The 14,507-nt window shown below is 40.3% G+C and overlaps 1 protein-coding gene across 1 annotated transcript in view; it reads right to left on the bottom strand.

Moving 5' to 3' along the window:
• Window positions 1–14,507, bottom strand: part of KIAA1549 — a gene marked incomplete at its 5' end in the record, with an annotated part of 134,502 nt that overhangs the window by 33,952 nt on the left and 86,043 nt on the right. The window contains 2 exons of the mRNA XM_082488765.1: window positions 7,768–7,952; window positions 10,198–10,375. Of these exons, the coding sequence (XP_082344891.1) occupies window positions 7,768–7,952; window positions 10,198–10,375 (363 nt within the window). The remainder of the gene's footprint in view (window positions 1–7,767; window positions 7,953–10,197; window positions 10,376–14,507) is intronic.

Raw genomic sequence — 14,507 nt, 5'->3', positions numbered from 1 at the left:
TCAAAACTGTGGTTTACTGCTTACCACCATACAAATAGTAAAGCAGGAATCCCACAAAAAAAATACCACCTTAGGAATTTTGCTCCTGGAGTAGGATTAAAAACAAATAAAGAATCCCCCAAACTTACTAAACTTTATAAAGCCTGAAATCCTCAGGACACCTGTTCTGAAATATTTTCTTAAGACAGATTCTTCTCACGGATTTTCATCATCCCTCTTCTCCTTTGTGCATTTCTCCCTGCCACACTAATGTTACTGTGACAGCTCAGTAAATTTCAGAAAATACAAGAGGGATCATGTTGTTGAAAGCCCATAACTCTGAGTACATCTATGCCCACAGGCTGCTGGGATAACTGCTGTAACAGGCAGAATTTTGTACTTGAATCACATACAGTTTTAGCCTTCGTTCTCAGACAGAAATGCCGCAGGGTGGATACTATCTTAATCACGGTTTGGTGAGGTTCCTTTGCACACTAGTTGGATGCAAGCGTCAAGAGTAAGTTAGAAAAAGATCACCAACTTTATAGGATAGACAGGTCACTGCTGTGTCTCAGTTCCACCAGTCTTTTTGTTCGTAAGCTATGTCAAACAATTACTCCTCCAAGGCCATGTACACAACACCGACATCAACTGCAACCTCTAAGAGAGGTAGCACAACACATTAAAAATTATTAATCAAGGAAACTCTTTTCTCAACTTGTGAAGCAGAAGATTACATTCATAACAAGGCTCTCACCGTCCGGACAGAGCACATGCACACCACACTCCAGAAACACTTCCTCTCCGCAAATGATGAGAAAAGTGCTAACAGACATTAACAGTAGAGCATAGATCATGTGGAAATCCCTGCCAGCAGCTCAGATGGGTTTAGAAGGACCGGACAAGTTCATGGAAGAGAAATGTGTTGAGGGTTGCTAAATATCACCACTTCTAGAGAAAGTACCTTAGGCACAAATAACTGGAGGCTGAAGAGTTACTCAGGCAAAACATCATATATACTTGCCCTGTTCTTCTCCTCTTCTATAGGCTTTTGCTTTTTGCACCCGGGCTAGCTGGCCTTTTGGTCTGACCTTAACACAGCTACCCAAATGCTTGTAAAGAGACGTTTTACTTTTTACATGTATTGGTATAAGCTGTATATTTAAGTGTGGTATTTTATTTCTACAATTTGTGAATAGTTAATCCTCTTTACAGAAGAAGAATACCCACAAAAGAGCTCTTGCAGAGGAACTGCCATCAGAAAAATGTACTGTTGAGAAGTAATTAAGATGTTGAATACTGTGTTCCTTGTTAGAATCCAGCTATTGACTCCGAAGCAGCAGAACCTATATACCAATTCCAAAAAGACAACATTTTGGATAGTTAGTTAGGGTTGCTATTAGAAATGAATGATATTTGTTATGCAAACAGTAGGCACAGACATGAATCTCTTGCAGAAACTCATGTCAATTTTCAAGTAGTTGTTATAAGACTGGTGTCAGCTGCCTTTCTTAACATGAGTCTCTTTTGACTGGAATTATTCTGCAATGCAGAGCTGTTGCCTCGACATTACACAGATGGAACAAAAGCATTACAGGATGTCAAAACATCACAAGAATTCTCTATATCAGGAGCAGAAGCCTAGTATTTAGCCTCCAGCAGGGCTGGCCTCTTTGATCCCGGGAACATCCAAGAGATAGTCTACTGAACACACAATAATAATCAAAACTCTCAATTCAGAGGTGTAAAGTTACACCTGATACATGAGATTCAGATATCAGATGTCCCTGCTTGGGGGAGGAGGGGGATAAAAATCCACACAAGCCCCTGTCAGACATCTTGCAGAATGCATGACTCATTACCTGTAACTGTGAGTGACACGTGGAGGTCTAGCCGTCTGTCAGAAGCAGCCCAGATTAGAGCAGACATGCAAGGGCTGGTAACAGTCCCCAGGTGATTACACATTAGCTGAGGCTTGCTGGCACACGATGCAAATTGGCAGCCCTCCAGCTCTGACACTATCTGTGCTACCGCTCAAGGAGAAGGTAAGGTACCGCGTGCTTTGTCCCAGGCTTCGCAGGGACTGAGCCACCCCACCTCTCCCACAAGTGAACACACGGGAGGGTACTGAGCTGGAGAGATGAGTTCAGCCTTTAAGAACCACAGTGGCACGCAGAGGGCCCCAGAGAGGCGCAACTCCTGGCTGAAGAAGTAGGCTTTTTCCCCCTAGGGTTTTAGGACATGGCCTTGGAGAAACTAGGAGTTTTTCCACCGAGTTGCTGAGTAAGCAATTCAGTCCAAGTTAGCACTGCAAAAGGTAACGACTTCAGCATGCCCAGTGCTTACAGGAGAACAGAATCACAGAATGGTCAGGGTTGAAAGAGAACTCTGGAAATCATCTAGTCCAAACCCCTGCCAGAGCAGGGTCACCTACAGCAGGTTGCACAGGATGGCATCCAGGTGGGTTTTGAATGTGTCCAGAGTGGGAGACTCCACAACCTCTCTGGGCAGCCTGTTCCAGTGCTCTGTCACCCTCAAAGTAAAGAAGTTCCTCCTCATGTTAAGATGGAACTTCCTATGTTCAAGTTTGCGCCCATTACCTCTTGTCCTAGCACTGGGCACCACTGAAAAAAGACTGTTCCCATCCCCCTGGCACCCTCCCTTTAAGTATTTATAAGCATTAATAAGATCCCCCCTCAGTCTTCTTTTCTCTAGACTAAAAAGACCCAAGTCCCTCAGCCTTTCCTCATAAGAGAGATGTTCCAATCCCCTAATCATCTTTGCAGCCCTTTGCTGGACCCTCTCCAGCAGATCCCTGTCCTTCTTGATCTGGGGAGCCCAGAACTGGACACAATACTCCAGATGCGGCCTCGCCAGGGCAGAGTAAGAGGGGAAGGATGACCTCCCTTGACCTGCTGGCCACACTCTTCTTGATGCACCCCAGAACACACAATACCTTCTAAATAAACCATCGATGAGGTTTTCCACAGGTGTGAGATTCTTGTCATTAAGGCAGGGAGCCTTTCCATGAATAACTCTCTAGAGCTGAAACAACCTCTGAGAAGTCCTAGCAAAGGATTTGACTTTTTTTTTCCTCCAAATGCTTGTATACAGTGAGGAAAGTGAAAACCCTACTGAACCAGGTTCCATTTTCATTTTTGGATGTCCCTAGAGAAAGAAATAATATTGGCAACTCTGCATTACAGATAATATGTAGAATGTTTTGGGGTTTTTTTCTCTATGGGGAAGAGGAAAGAGGTTGACAGTGTTTTCACACAAAAATGTCAGTAGTCCAGTAGAGAGCAGAATGATAGTTTGGGCATTAAAGACTTTTATCCATTTTTTCAGTGAATAAGAAAAATAACTCATGGCAAAAATTCAATTGCCCACAAGAGGCACAGCTTCTTTGCAAAAAAAAAAAAAAAAAAGGCTTAGGTTGGGACAATGTTGTGGTGGATATAGGCAATGGCAAGGGAGAGAATCCTGTAATTTAGAAATGCCACTTCTGTATCTTTTTACTTCCAAAGGCAAAGACATCTTCATCCACCAGATCACATCAAGGTGAATTTCCAGTAGGATGCTATGGCTTACAGAACAAGTCATGAATACTTGATGTGCCCTTTAAATATCTTAGTACCATCTCTTCAAAAGAATTATCCTTGCACAGACCAATGAATCTTGCATAGAAATTCACTGCTCTGACCTGCTTCCTGAGCTCGCAGTTTAAAAAGGGTCCAAATAACTTTGATCTAAGCATGTTTTCCCATCTAATCTCCAGAAAGAAAATGGTTACCTAATATTAATCCTGCTTTGAAGCAGAGGGACGGATTAGCTAATCAGAGTCCCCTGGGGGTTAGACTAGATGCTTTGGGGGTTGGACGAGATGATCTCCAGAGGTCCCTTCCAACCCTGACCATTCTGTGATTCTGCAATTTCTTAGTTTATCTTTGAATCTGGTTTTGCCAGCATCAGTTCCCATAAGAGTTTTCTTTCCTATGTATTTATGTTTGTATTCATTGAAGTAGCAGACTTGTGAGACTATGTAGAAGGAAAACAACCCTTAGTATTGTTTGAGTTCAGGCTATCTATACATCCTTTACAGAAGATAACATAAGCCTTTTTAAGAAGGACCTTTACACCATCCTGTCTGCTAGACACTGATCCTGTGTTGAAACCAGAAGGCCAGATAGACAGAACAGAAACTGGTAGAGTGGCATGGTACACCTAGTTTGGAGAACAGGCCTTCACTGAATACAGTCTACCCTGCCCATGTCATCACCTTTGAAGAAACACTATCTTTGCTATTCTTTGCTTTTATCTATATTACCTTTGAGAGTATCCTGGTCTAAAGGAGGGTGGGAACAAGCAGCAAGTCTGGACTCAAGCCCAGCTTCAGGGCTGCTACGGCACATAAATATAGAAGAAATCTTGGGTACTTCTACAGATTTGTCACTGCAGGATCTGAATATTTTTCAACACATCTATGCCTGCTGAAATATGTTATTATTGACAGTCACAAGAGCGGGACTGTGACCCAAATATGCTAAAGGGGTATCCACAGAGCAGATAATGGACCAGAGCACATTAGCTGTGCTGGTATGATACACTGGCCAGTATGACTAAATTGTGGCATAACACAATTCTGGCGATCTTTACCTTACTGAGCTGTACCCAGACAGCGTCAGCGCACACCAGAAAGGCATGTAGGGTCTTATTACCGACAGATAATAGTACTGGTTTGCTTCATCAGAAGATACACTGTAAATGTATGCAGCTTATGACTTACTTTTAACGGCAGTCATAGGAACACAGAAATCATACCTACTCTGTAGGTGTAGAAGTAAACCTTTAATATAGAAGATTAAAATTAAAAAATTATGTTGTTAGAGTGCATATAAAAATATTTCAGGAAAAAACATGAATTTAAAACCAGAATAACATGGTTAAGTGAAAGGAAGGAAGAAAAGATGGTACTACAATGACACATGGGGCTATAGAATCCAGGAAAATTTGTGGTGTCCTTAAGGCCTCTCTCTGAAGAGAAGAACACAAATTTGTAAAAGAGACTCTAAACTGAGAATAAAAAGCTCCTACAAAACTTATGTCTTAGTTATGTAACGTGCATTACCGTACATTTACAGAAGTTCTCTGTCTTGATGCTTCAAGGAAGCAGCCTTTTAACGGCAAAGTCTTTCCCCAGCAGCGTTAAGCAAACTGGCTTCACCCCACTCCCAACCTTGTTCTGGGCTTTTAAGTCACAGGTGACATAATTTGCTATCACCTGCTACTCTGGATTCTAACAGATTAATATGATGCCCACTGATCTGTTATAACGACTAATTAAACACACTGAAAAAAAGGACTGGTGATGCCTCTGGAGATCCACCAGTGCAGTACGATATGCTATTTCATCTGAACAAGAAAAGGGTGTCTCAGTTTCTTATCTTCCAGCCAACACACGTTTTCAAGTGTGAAACATACTGTAGACTTATTACATGGTTGAAAAGAATTGTCTTCTATTTCCAGTATGGATATGCCATGCATATGTTAATGAAATACTTTCATATTTATACATTCCATTTCTATATTTACATTAAAAGATTTTTTTTTTTAAAGATTAATGGAAGTGAGAAGAGCTAGCACTGCAAATGCATCTTTATGGGTTTTACCAATGAAATATTGATTTCAAGAGAAAAAAACAGATCTTTAACCTAAATATCCTTCTATTTACAGATGCACTGCAGGCTTTCACTTTCCTTTGGTACCAATGTCAAGCTCTGTAAAGAGGGAATGGAAATAATTGTGGGCAGGGTGAGGAAGGTGGAGCCTGAGACCATTCTTAAATTGAGTGTATTTACAGACCTAAATCCCAGACCACAGGATTTCACTCCCTTGACCGTTTCTTTGCACTTACTGTAATAAAAAGTATAAAACCCCACAATTTTGAAGGGCTGGACCAAATGCCCCTGTTAATTTGTACGCTATTGTGACTATCTGGGGGTCTTCAGTGCTTGTTAAACAGGCCCTATTCTGACCTGGAATTCCAATCCACTGTTTGAAGACATGAAAAAATCCCAAAGACAGTCTGTTACTAAGGAAGCCAGAGGACTACTTTTGTTCTGGATCTTGGGCAAAGGAGGAAAATGGTTTTCAAAGTAGATTCTGCCAGTTGTTTGATGTGGTAAGTGATAAAAATTTAAGATGCTTTTTATTGCCTTACCTCATTTAGTATTAAAATATGAGCCATCCACTGGCACAAGGATTGGACTGGATGTTCCTGCTGGTTCTTTCTAGTTTGCTTACAGTGACTTCCCTAAAGAAGGCAAAGTGACAGGCTCCCTAGGCGAACTGAAATGAGACTTGCATACAAACAAGTTCAAGGCCTCTGACTCATGAATGATTAAGATGAAGAATACTGTGGAAGCAGTGGAGAAAAACAACTGAGCCATTTTCCCAAAAGAAGGTAAAACTACGAAAGACGTTTCGGGCCTTACAGCCAACCCAACCCAACTGCTTTCTTACAAAAAGCTTGTGACAGCAGACAGGTATTGAAAAAGTATGTGATGAAGTAGCATACCAGGGGTAATGATCCCCTCTTGCCTTTTTCATATGACCCTTCTCAAATTAGCTGAAACTACTGTGGGGAACTTCTTCGATCAAAATCCACATTACATATTACTGCAGCACAGGTGAAACAAGGTACCGGGGGGTGAAGTTCACCTGCTTGTTGCTGACCTTGATTCTGACACTCAATCTGCAGTGGCAAGACAAGTGGAAGTTACTATTGATTTGTTCTGACTGCTTTGGAAGTGCAACCGCTTTCTGCTTCTCTCATCTTTCACATCATTAATTATCTTGAAAGAGAGCATGGTGTACAGACAAGACTTGTTACGGAGAAAACTGTATGACTGAACATGAGGTGACAGCACAAGAACATGACTACAGTACCACAGGATTAGCGGAGATGGATTATTTTGCCTTTAATAACGCCTCTGAACGTATAGTCAGTAATAAGCGTCTCTGACACACAGGCTGGTTCTCTTCAGCTGTAAAAAGGAACAGTAGGATTTGTAACCCTTTAGTCACTTTTCCACTCTTTTTACTGAATACATCCTTTGTGAAAATCCTGGATCACATATTTTTTCATTTACAGTCTTGGGCAGGAAAAAGACAAGACTACTGAATATCTCACCATCCTAACCCGGTCCTCCAACACTCCATCCAACACGCTCACCCATGCAGTCTCATACAGATCTACTAATTAAAGTTCTAGTCCTGCAACAGGCTCCCACAACGGTGACACAAGAGCCCTGGCAGAATATAGACCAGCAAGGATAGGCTCTGACAAATTCTAGTTCCAGCATGAAGTACAATGGATGGTGCAGTTTAGCTGTCAAATTAGTTTCGCAGAAGCTCTCCAAAGAAAAATTCAGCCCTCTGCAGAAAACAAGGTCAGTGATTCAACACTCAGTACATTTCCCCTTATTCAGTCCTAGCTGAAAGCCTTGAAATGAAGTGATAAAGAAAGGCTCCTTTCAGCCTCAGTGCCCACGTTTCAGCAGGATGTATCTATCTAATGCAGTATCATATACCCAGAAGAACAGATAAAACACTATGGGATTCTTGAGTTCAACTATCATTTGACTTTTTTTCTTTTTCTTTTTAAACCGGAAGGCTCTGAAACTGTGTTTCCACATGCTATTTAAGGATGCTTGGTGTTCCCTAGACTCTCACATTCGTTTATGCTCAGAATACTCAAGCTCCTCTCAGCCCAGCTTCCCCTTTTACCTTCTGTCGCTGCTGAATGTTGCTTATCGTGTCTGGCTGAAACTCCAGTTTGTCTGTTCGACAAAGCTTCCAGTATAAAATAATAACGATCAGGAGCACCACAGCAACTGGGACTGCCACACCAACAATAATCCATAGGTTGCTATTCTGTGACTCTGAGGTGGACTCCTTCAGTTTCTCCACAGCTGCGAAGTTAAAAGGAAGACAGCAATTTTATGCGGTTATATATTTTTAACTGAGGACACTTCAAGGTTATGTATTTTTATGTTCTTGTAAATGCTAGTTAAGGAATTTATCAGAAACCAGTCACACATCACAGGAAATGTCATACCGCTTATAAGTTAACGTATGTCATGCTCAGGAAGCATGGGACAGGTGATCCTGGTCTACCTTCTGAAGACCTGTGCTTAAATTACTAATCAAAACACACTTCTGCCACACCATTTTGTAACCCAAAACTGAGTTGACAGTGAAATGGGTCCAGAAAAATGACGCATTATTAACAAAGGTGAGAAGGACTTTCCAATATTATTGCCTGTTTCTGGCTTTAAGCAGCATTATCAGCTGTCTCTTCTCTTTAGTTATACATTATATATTTTGTTACCTTCCTCCATCCATAATCACAGTCAATTTGAAATCAGTAAGACTCTCCTCCAAGGTGTATAGTTCCACATTTTTTATTACTTCTTTTCCTTTCTCTGTTTCATTGTCAGTGTGTGAGATCCTTTAGCCCCAAACAGCAGATAAAACTACTGGAAAGTGTAATCAAACCAGTCATGCTTGTAAAAAGTGAACTGGAAGAACTGACAAAACTTTCATTTGCTCTGTTTTGCACAGTGGTTATATGGGGGCTAAAAACCACACCAGTAACACATTTTTACTCAAACTGATGCACTTTCTTAAAATGATAAGTTAAAAAGAATATTTCAATGAGATCTTATTTTTATCTATCATTTTATTAATAGCATTCTAATCATGAATCTAGAGATTAAAAGAAAACATACTATAATTCTTATATTTTATACATCTGACAGCTTATTTATGACATTACATTTTCTGTTATAAAAATAACCTTTTCTGACTAGCTTCTGCCAATAAGAATAAACATTTTTAAAATTTCCATGATTAAAAGAACTCTTAAAAGTGTCTTAAAAGAACTTTCTAATGATGTGCCAAAGATAAGTTTCAACATGCAGAATAAGCTATAAACACTCTATGAAGTTTGTTCAACACTTACCATTTTTGTAAAGGGAATTTATTCTTGCAACTATTTGCATTTCTGTCTAACCAATATTATAGTCCATTAATAGATATTAAGTAAATATATATGAGCTACTGACCTATCTTTAAACCTCTGTTCTAATGAGGGACAAAATTTAGAAACACATCCAGATGGTCCAATTATTACTGTTTTCTTTCTTTTCTTTCTGCAGAGAATTTTAAAAATCAGACACATGCTTGTTCTATTGGCAAATATACCCTGTGGTACAATGTAATGCGTGCCTCCTTATTGCACAGAAAACAGAAAAGGTAATTAAGCATTCATATCAATGAACTATTTTGTAGATCGTATACATGTCTTGTACTGTTTTAAAATACTTTCAAGTTTCTTTCCTAATCATAACATGGAATTTTGAGTAGGTCTTCTGTCTCGCTCCTTACTGCATCTTATTTAGATACCAAGCTTCCTGAATAACGTAATTATATGACTTTATATGTATGACCTGTCATGTTTATTCTGATGTGCAGCTAGTAAAAGATCACATTACTTTATTATCTTAATTAAAAGATCACATTATTTGTATATTAGTGACAGACAGACAAATAAAAATAAGGTCAATCATACTCAATGGAGGAAATAAACTGTTTCTTTTCACTTATACCCTCCAAAATGCCCCAACTAGCATTAGCCTACATCTTTCACTCATGGAAACCGTAACTCAGACAAACCGTAACTCAGACAAACAAAAAAATAGTGACTTGTGTTAAACTTCACTGCCATCGCTCAGCTAAAGGAAACACCCATTTCACACTGACACCCCTCCATCCCACAATCGTGGGTTTTGTACAAGCTCCTGGGCAAGATAAGCTGTAAAGAATACTGGAGTAGCAGAAAGAGATGAAAATGACAGGAAGGTATCTAGTTAGCACAGTATTTTTCTAGCACAAGCACTAAAGCAAACGCAGTCGGGTTGCATTTAAGGACCCTGTTGCAATCCCAAGCTCAGCAGAGTCTTCAAGAAGCAAAGCAACACCACATAACTGACTGCAAGACTGCTAAATTTTTTTTCCTCAGGAGTGTCAAAATTGCAGCACTCCAAGAACAAAACACTGCTACAGTTGGCACTGTGCAGTGCCGTAATCTCCAAAGCTAATGTCACCCTTCCTGTTTCTCTTTGCTGGCATCAGTGTGGATTTGATAGGGCTTACGCTGTGCAACAGTGCCTTCAATGCGGTATCCAAGGATGATTGCAGCCCGTTGGATATCAACTCTGTTCATCAGGTCTGAGCACTTCAGAGCACTGAGTCTCTCTCCATCTTGGTCCTCCACAAAATAGATCAGCTCCACAGGGTTATCAACGCCAACTAACCGTGACACGTTCACAATCTGAAAAGAAATTGGAATGCTTTTACATTTTAAGTTGTATTTATTTGGGGCTCCGGCACATTTGCTTTTTCTGTTCTTAGTCTCTCTCCCTCCCCTTCACAGAGCCTAGACCTTAGGGACACTTATCTGAAAAGAAACATTTGGAACAGCTTAGCCAAGCTGGCATCAGTATCTGTCTTAATTGTCACTGTACGCAACCCCTAGTGCATAAAAAAAGATTCCACCATGTATTATGATGTAGAAATACAATTGCTGTTAAAGAAAATCCCTCTATCTGTGACACCAAGGAATATGATATTATACTAACTATGTAACTGCTGGGAACTGGTACAGTTTGGAAATTATCAATATCCAGAGAAGTCTGATGCGAAGATGTGTCATGTGCAACACTCCAAAATACTGTACGCAGCAAAGGCAACACACACATAGGCTAGTTCTCTCATCTGAGAAGAGCTTAGGTCACTATTGGACAAGTGTAGACACATAGAGCTAATATTCAGTAATAGTAATTTGCTTCCAAACTAAAATTCAGGATATTTTCACCTAATACTTATGCAAAAGTTTCTGGGTGGAAGGCTTCCAGGGGAAGACAACATTGCTGGAATAATATATTGGTGTCTAATTATACAAGAACTTCTCAAGTGTTCCAGGACCCTCAGAAATCTACAGAAATATCTATTTATCTTATTTATCTAATTTCCAGGGAAGCGATCCCTTGTATTACACATTTTTATGGCAAAGCTGAAGTTACCTTCTTTTTTTTCTTATTTCTTTCATGACAACGTACAGATCCAGTATTGAAGTAAGAGAACCGCTTTCACTCTAAAGATGCCAACGCCATGCCACCCTGGAAGCCTCTATTGCCTTTAGCATTTGTCAGCTAGCAGGAGCTACTGAAGACATTAGCGTGATTGCACTGTTCCTTCTCTGAATACCTACTTTGACTTTGCTTTGTTATTCATAATACATACTTTTTTGTTCTAGTTTTCCCAACTGTTAAGCAGTTTCACAGGCAAATATTCAGTTAGCTTCAAATAGAACTGTTTGCTCTTCCTCAGCAAAAGCACCTGCACAGTCACCTTCAACTTCCAAACAGCTCCCCCTGGCATCCACCTTTCTTCAAGAAGGAATGTATTTGATGCTGTGGGAAGCAATTGTTCCTACCTATTTCTGAAGACGTTAATAATCAAAAGAATGCATGCTATGAGGAAGCCCTGTAGATACTCTCTAACCATCAAACATTTATGTTGCATATGAGAATCACATAACAATTCTGAATGCCTGTAAGATTAAATCTTATAAATATAACAACTCTCCTCTGTTTAACCGTTTACATGTAATGGTGAGCTCAACCTAGAATTAGGCAAAACAAATAGTAGCAGGTATTCCATCATGTAAAATAGAGTTTGAAGAGCTCTGGAAGGAATTGCCACAAATAGAACAATATGTTTACTTTCCTTCAGAACTATCCTTTACTGAAGGAAGTACGTATTTAATAACTTAGAATCTCAAACACTGCCCATAGGTTAGAGTAAAGCAAACGCACAAATATTTGCATGTCTGAGGCTTACAAAAGAAAAGCTTTATGTTTTTTTCTTTCCTGGTTTCCAACAAAACAATCATGTTGAAGGAAAGCAGTGCAATGTTCTAGCTCAACAGGGATGGTGTTCTGCTCTTTGGGGACATCAACTCAACATGTCCTAAAACAAACTCCCTCGGAGTGGTAACAGCAAGATATGTAATTAAAAAAAAAAAAAAAAAAAAAGGAAAAAAGGAAAAAAAAAGAGAAATCACAATTGTCATGAAAATCTTCTAGGCCAAATCAACTGAAAGCAAAGTGATGTTCAATGTCAGTCACATTTGATATGAGAAACCTACAAACAGACCAGAAAAATGTGCAAATTTCTGAAACACAGCAAGACATGTTAACAGAACTCATTAACCCACGCTGCTTCTCATCCTGAATGCTATTCACTCTTCCACCAGCTAAGGGGCAACTAATCCCTGACTGAAGGTAACAAAAGAGTATCGATAAATAAGGTTTCAACACACATATTCAGCAGCTGTAAGGCTGAATCTGGTTTCACAGAACCCAGATATATCATTAGTTAACAAATGTCCACAGCTTTGCACTTCTGCTTCATCTGGTCTGCCTTCACCACAGCCTGGCCTCAGCTCACAGCGCAGCAGGGTGTGTGGACTGGTATCTGCTTTCAGCACAGATGAACCCTTCCTACGTAGCACTTCACTTGCACGGAGAGCGAGGGAGTTGAAAGGCTACACGGGACTGAAAGTCAATGGGTTCTTCATTTAGTTTTATGAAACCTCTCTGTGTGTAGCAAAGCTACAGAATCAGAGAAATTCAGAAGATTCTTAAATTGAATCGCCATACATTTTATGGAGTATCCAAGAAGTACTGTAATTGTATGTGTGTTATACACACAGGGTAACAGCCCGAAGCTGGCTGAATGGGTTAAAAAAGGAACTTCTCCACAGCTGCTTTTAGAAAGGGCAGAGAGGAAGGAAGACAGATTCCAGTGCAAGTTGCCACAACTGAAACAACACAGTTTCTAACAGAATTATAAACAACAGTGTATGGCTCCCTATGCTGAGGAACAGGGATGGGTGAGAACAGTCAGAGGAGATAGGAAGAAGTAGCTGGAGTTAATTTGGCACAATATAGAGAACATGGGAATGAACATGAAGAAATTCAGTGGAGGGTGGAGGTGCAGGCTTGGTGTTGATGAACTAAGCTCACGATTTTAAGATATGCTTTATCTGGAATAATTCGCTCTGAATGCACAGTATTTTATGAGTGCTCACACCACACTGAGGGAAGCTGCAGACAAAATTTCAAATCCAAGGGGCAATAGTTATAGATTTCTATTCTGGGAAAGCTGATGGCTGAGCAGGGTATTATTGAGGTGACTATGAGACAGCTGGACTTGGACATAAACACAGCAACTGTGACAATACCGGTAATACAGTTTTCACCTCTGTCACACTGATTCACTAAAAAACTTTTTTTAAACTAACCTCTGAGTTTACTGCAATACAGAAAGCAGCACACTGGATCTGTTTATAAAATTGAGGTACACAGTCACTGTGCCCATTTTTTACACAGTTTCTGTATACTAAGTTTTGTGCCATTTTGCTCCAAATTATACTCTCTGTGAAGCTTCAGACTGTTTTTTTCTCTTATTTTACAGAGGTGTCTCTATCCTTGAGAGTGCTAAAAATGAAAGCAGAGGCAGAATTTATATTTTCCAGGCATCCGGCAATGCAGCCCATGTGTAAGGACGCATTTATGCATTTTACAGTTATACTGTGGCAATGAGGGATGACATAGGGAGGGAGGAGATACAAGAATTTCAATACATAGAAGGCAGACAATGAAAAAAAAAAAGAAAAGACTAATTCAACTTCTGTGTACATAAATGATACCATCTTTGTTGACACTAGATGTGCATTTAATCTCCGCAGAGTAAAGGCTTAACTGTGTTCAGGTGTCAGTAAATTTAATTTAAAAAGTGTTTTCAAGAGGATACCATAGGTCAGTGAACATAGTTGCCTCGGTAACCAAATCTAGTTCCTAATTTAAAGTGGGCAACTCCAGGTGGTGGGCAAGCTCGCAAGGCGTTTGCAAATCGTCAGTCCGCCAGTGGGATGTCCCAGCCAGCAACCCCAGGGTGAGGAGTAAGGAATCCCTGGGTGAAATGGTTCAAGGTTTCGAAGGCGTGAGCGTTACTTAGAAACAAGCAAACACGCGCACACACACAATCTCCAGAATGCATGCACGAGGATTATTTTCCCTTTTCACTATGTTCATCTCCTAGGAAAAAAAAAAAAAAATTAATCCAAAAAGGTTCTGCTTTCTGCCTTATTAAAAGTAGAATTTCAGTGTCCAGGCAATTAAATCAAGCTGTACTGTGGTCTGAACGGTTCAGCAGACAATGCAACATAAAACATATGTGAAACAGGCACCACACGTAACCCGCCCTGGGTCTGAGAGAGCTCTCACAGGAACCTGTCAGGATGGGAAATGGTGACCCCGCTTGCGGGCAGCCAGCTTCCTCCTGAAGTGTTCCCTCCGGCCAGGGCTGGACAGGGCAGCACTGACCCGCTTTGGCAG

Source organism: Vanellus vanellus (genome assembly GCF_965231255.1).
Source record: "Vanellus vanellus genome assembly, chromosome: 1".
Lineage (NCBI taxonomy): Eukaryota > Metazoa > Chordata > Aves > Charadriiformes > Charadriidae > Vanellus > Vanellus vanellus.
This window is presented reverse-complemented; position numbering and strand designations above follow the sequence as displayed.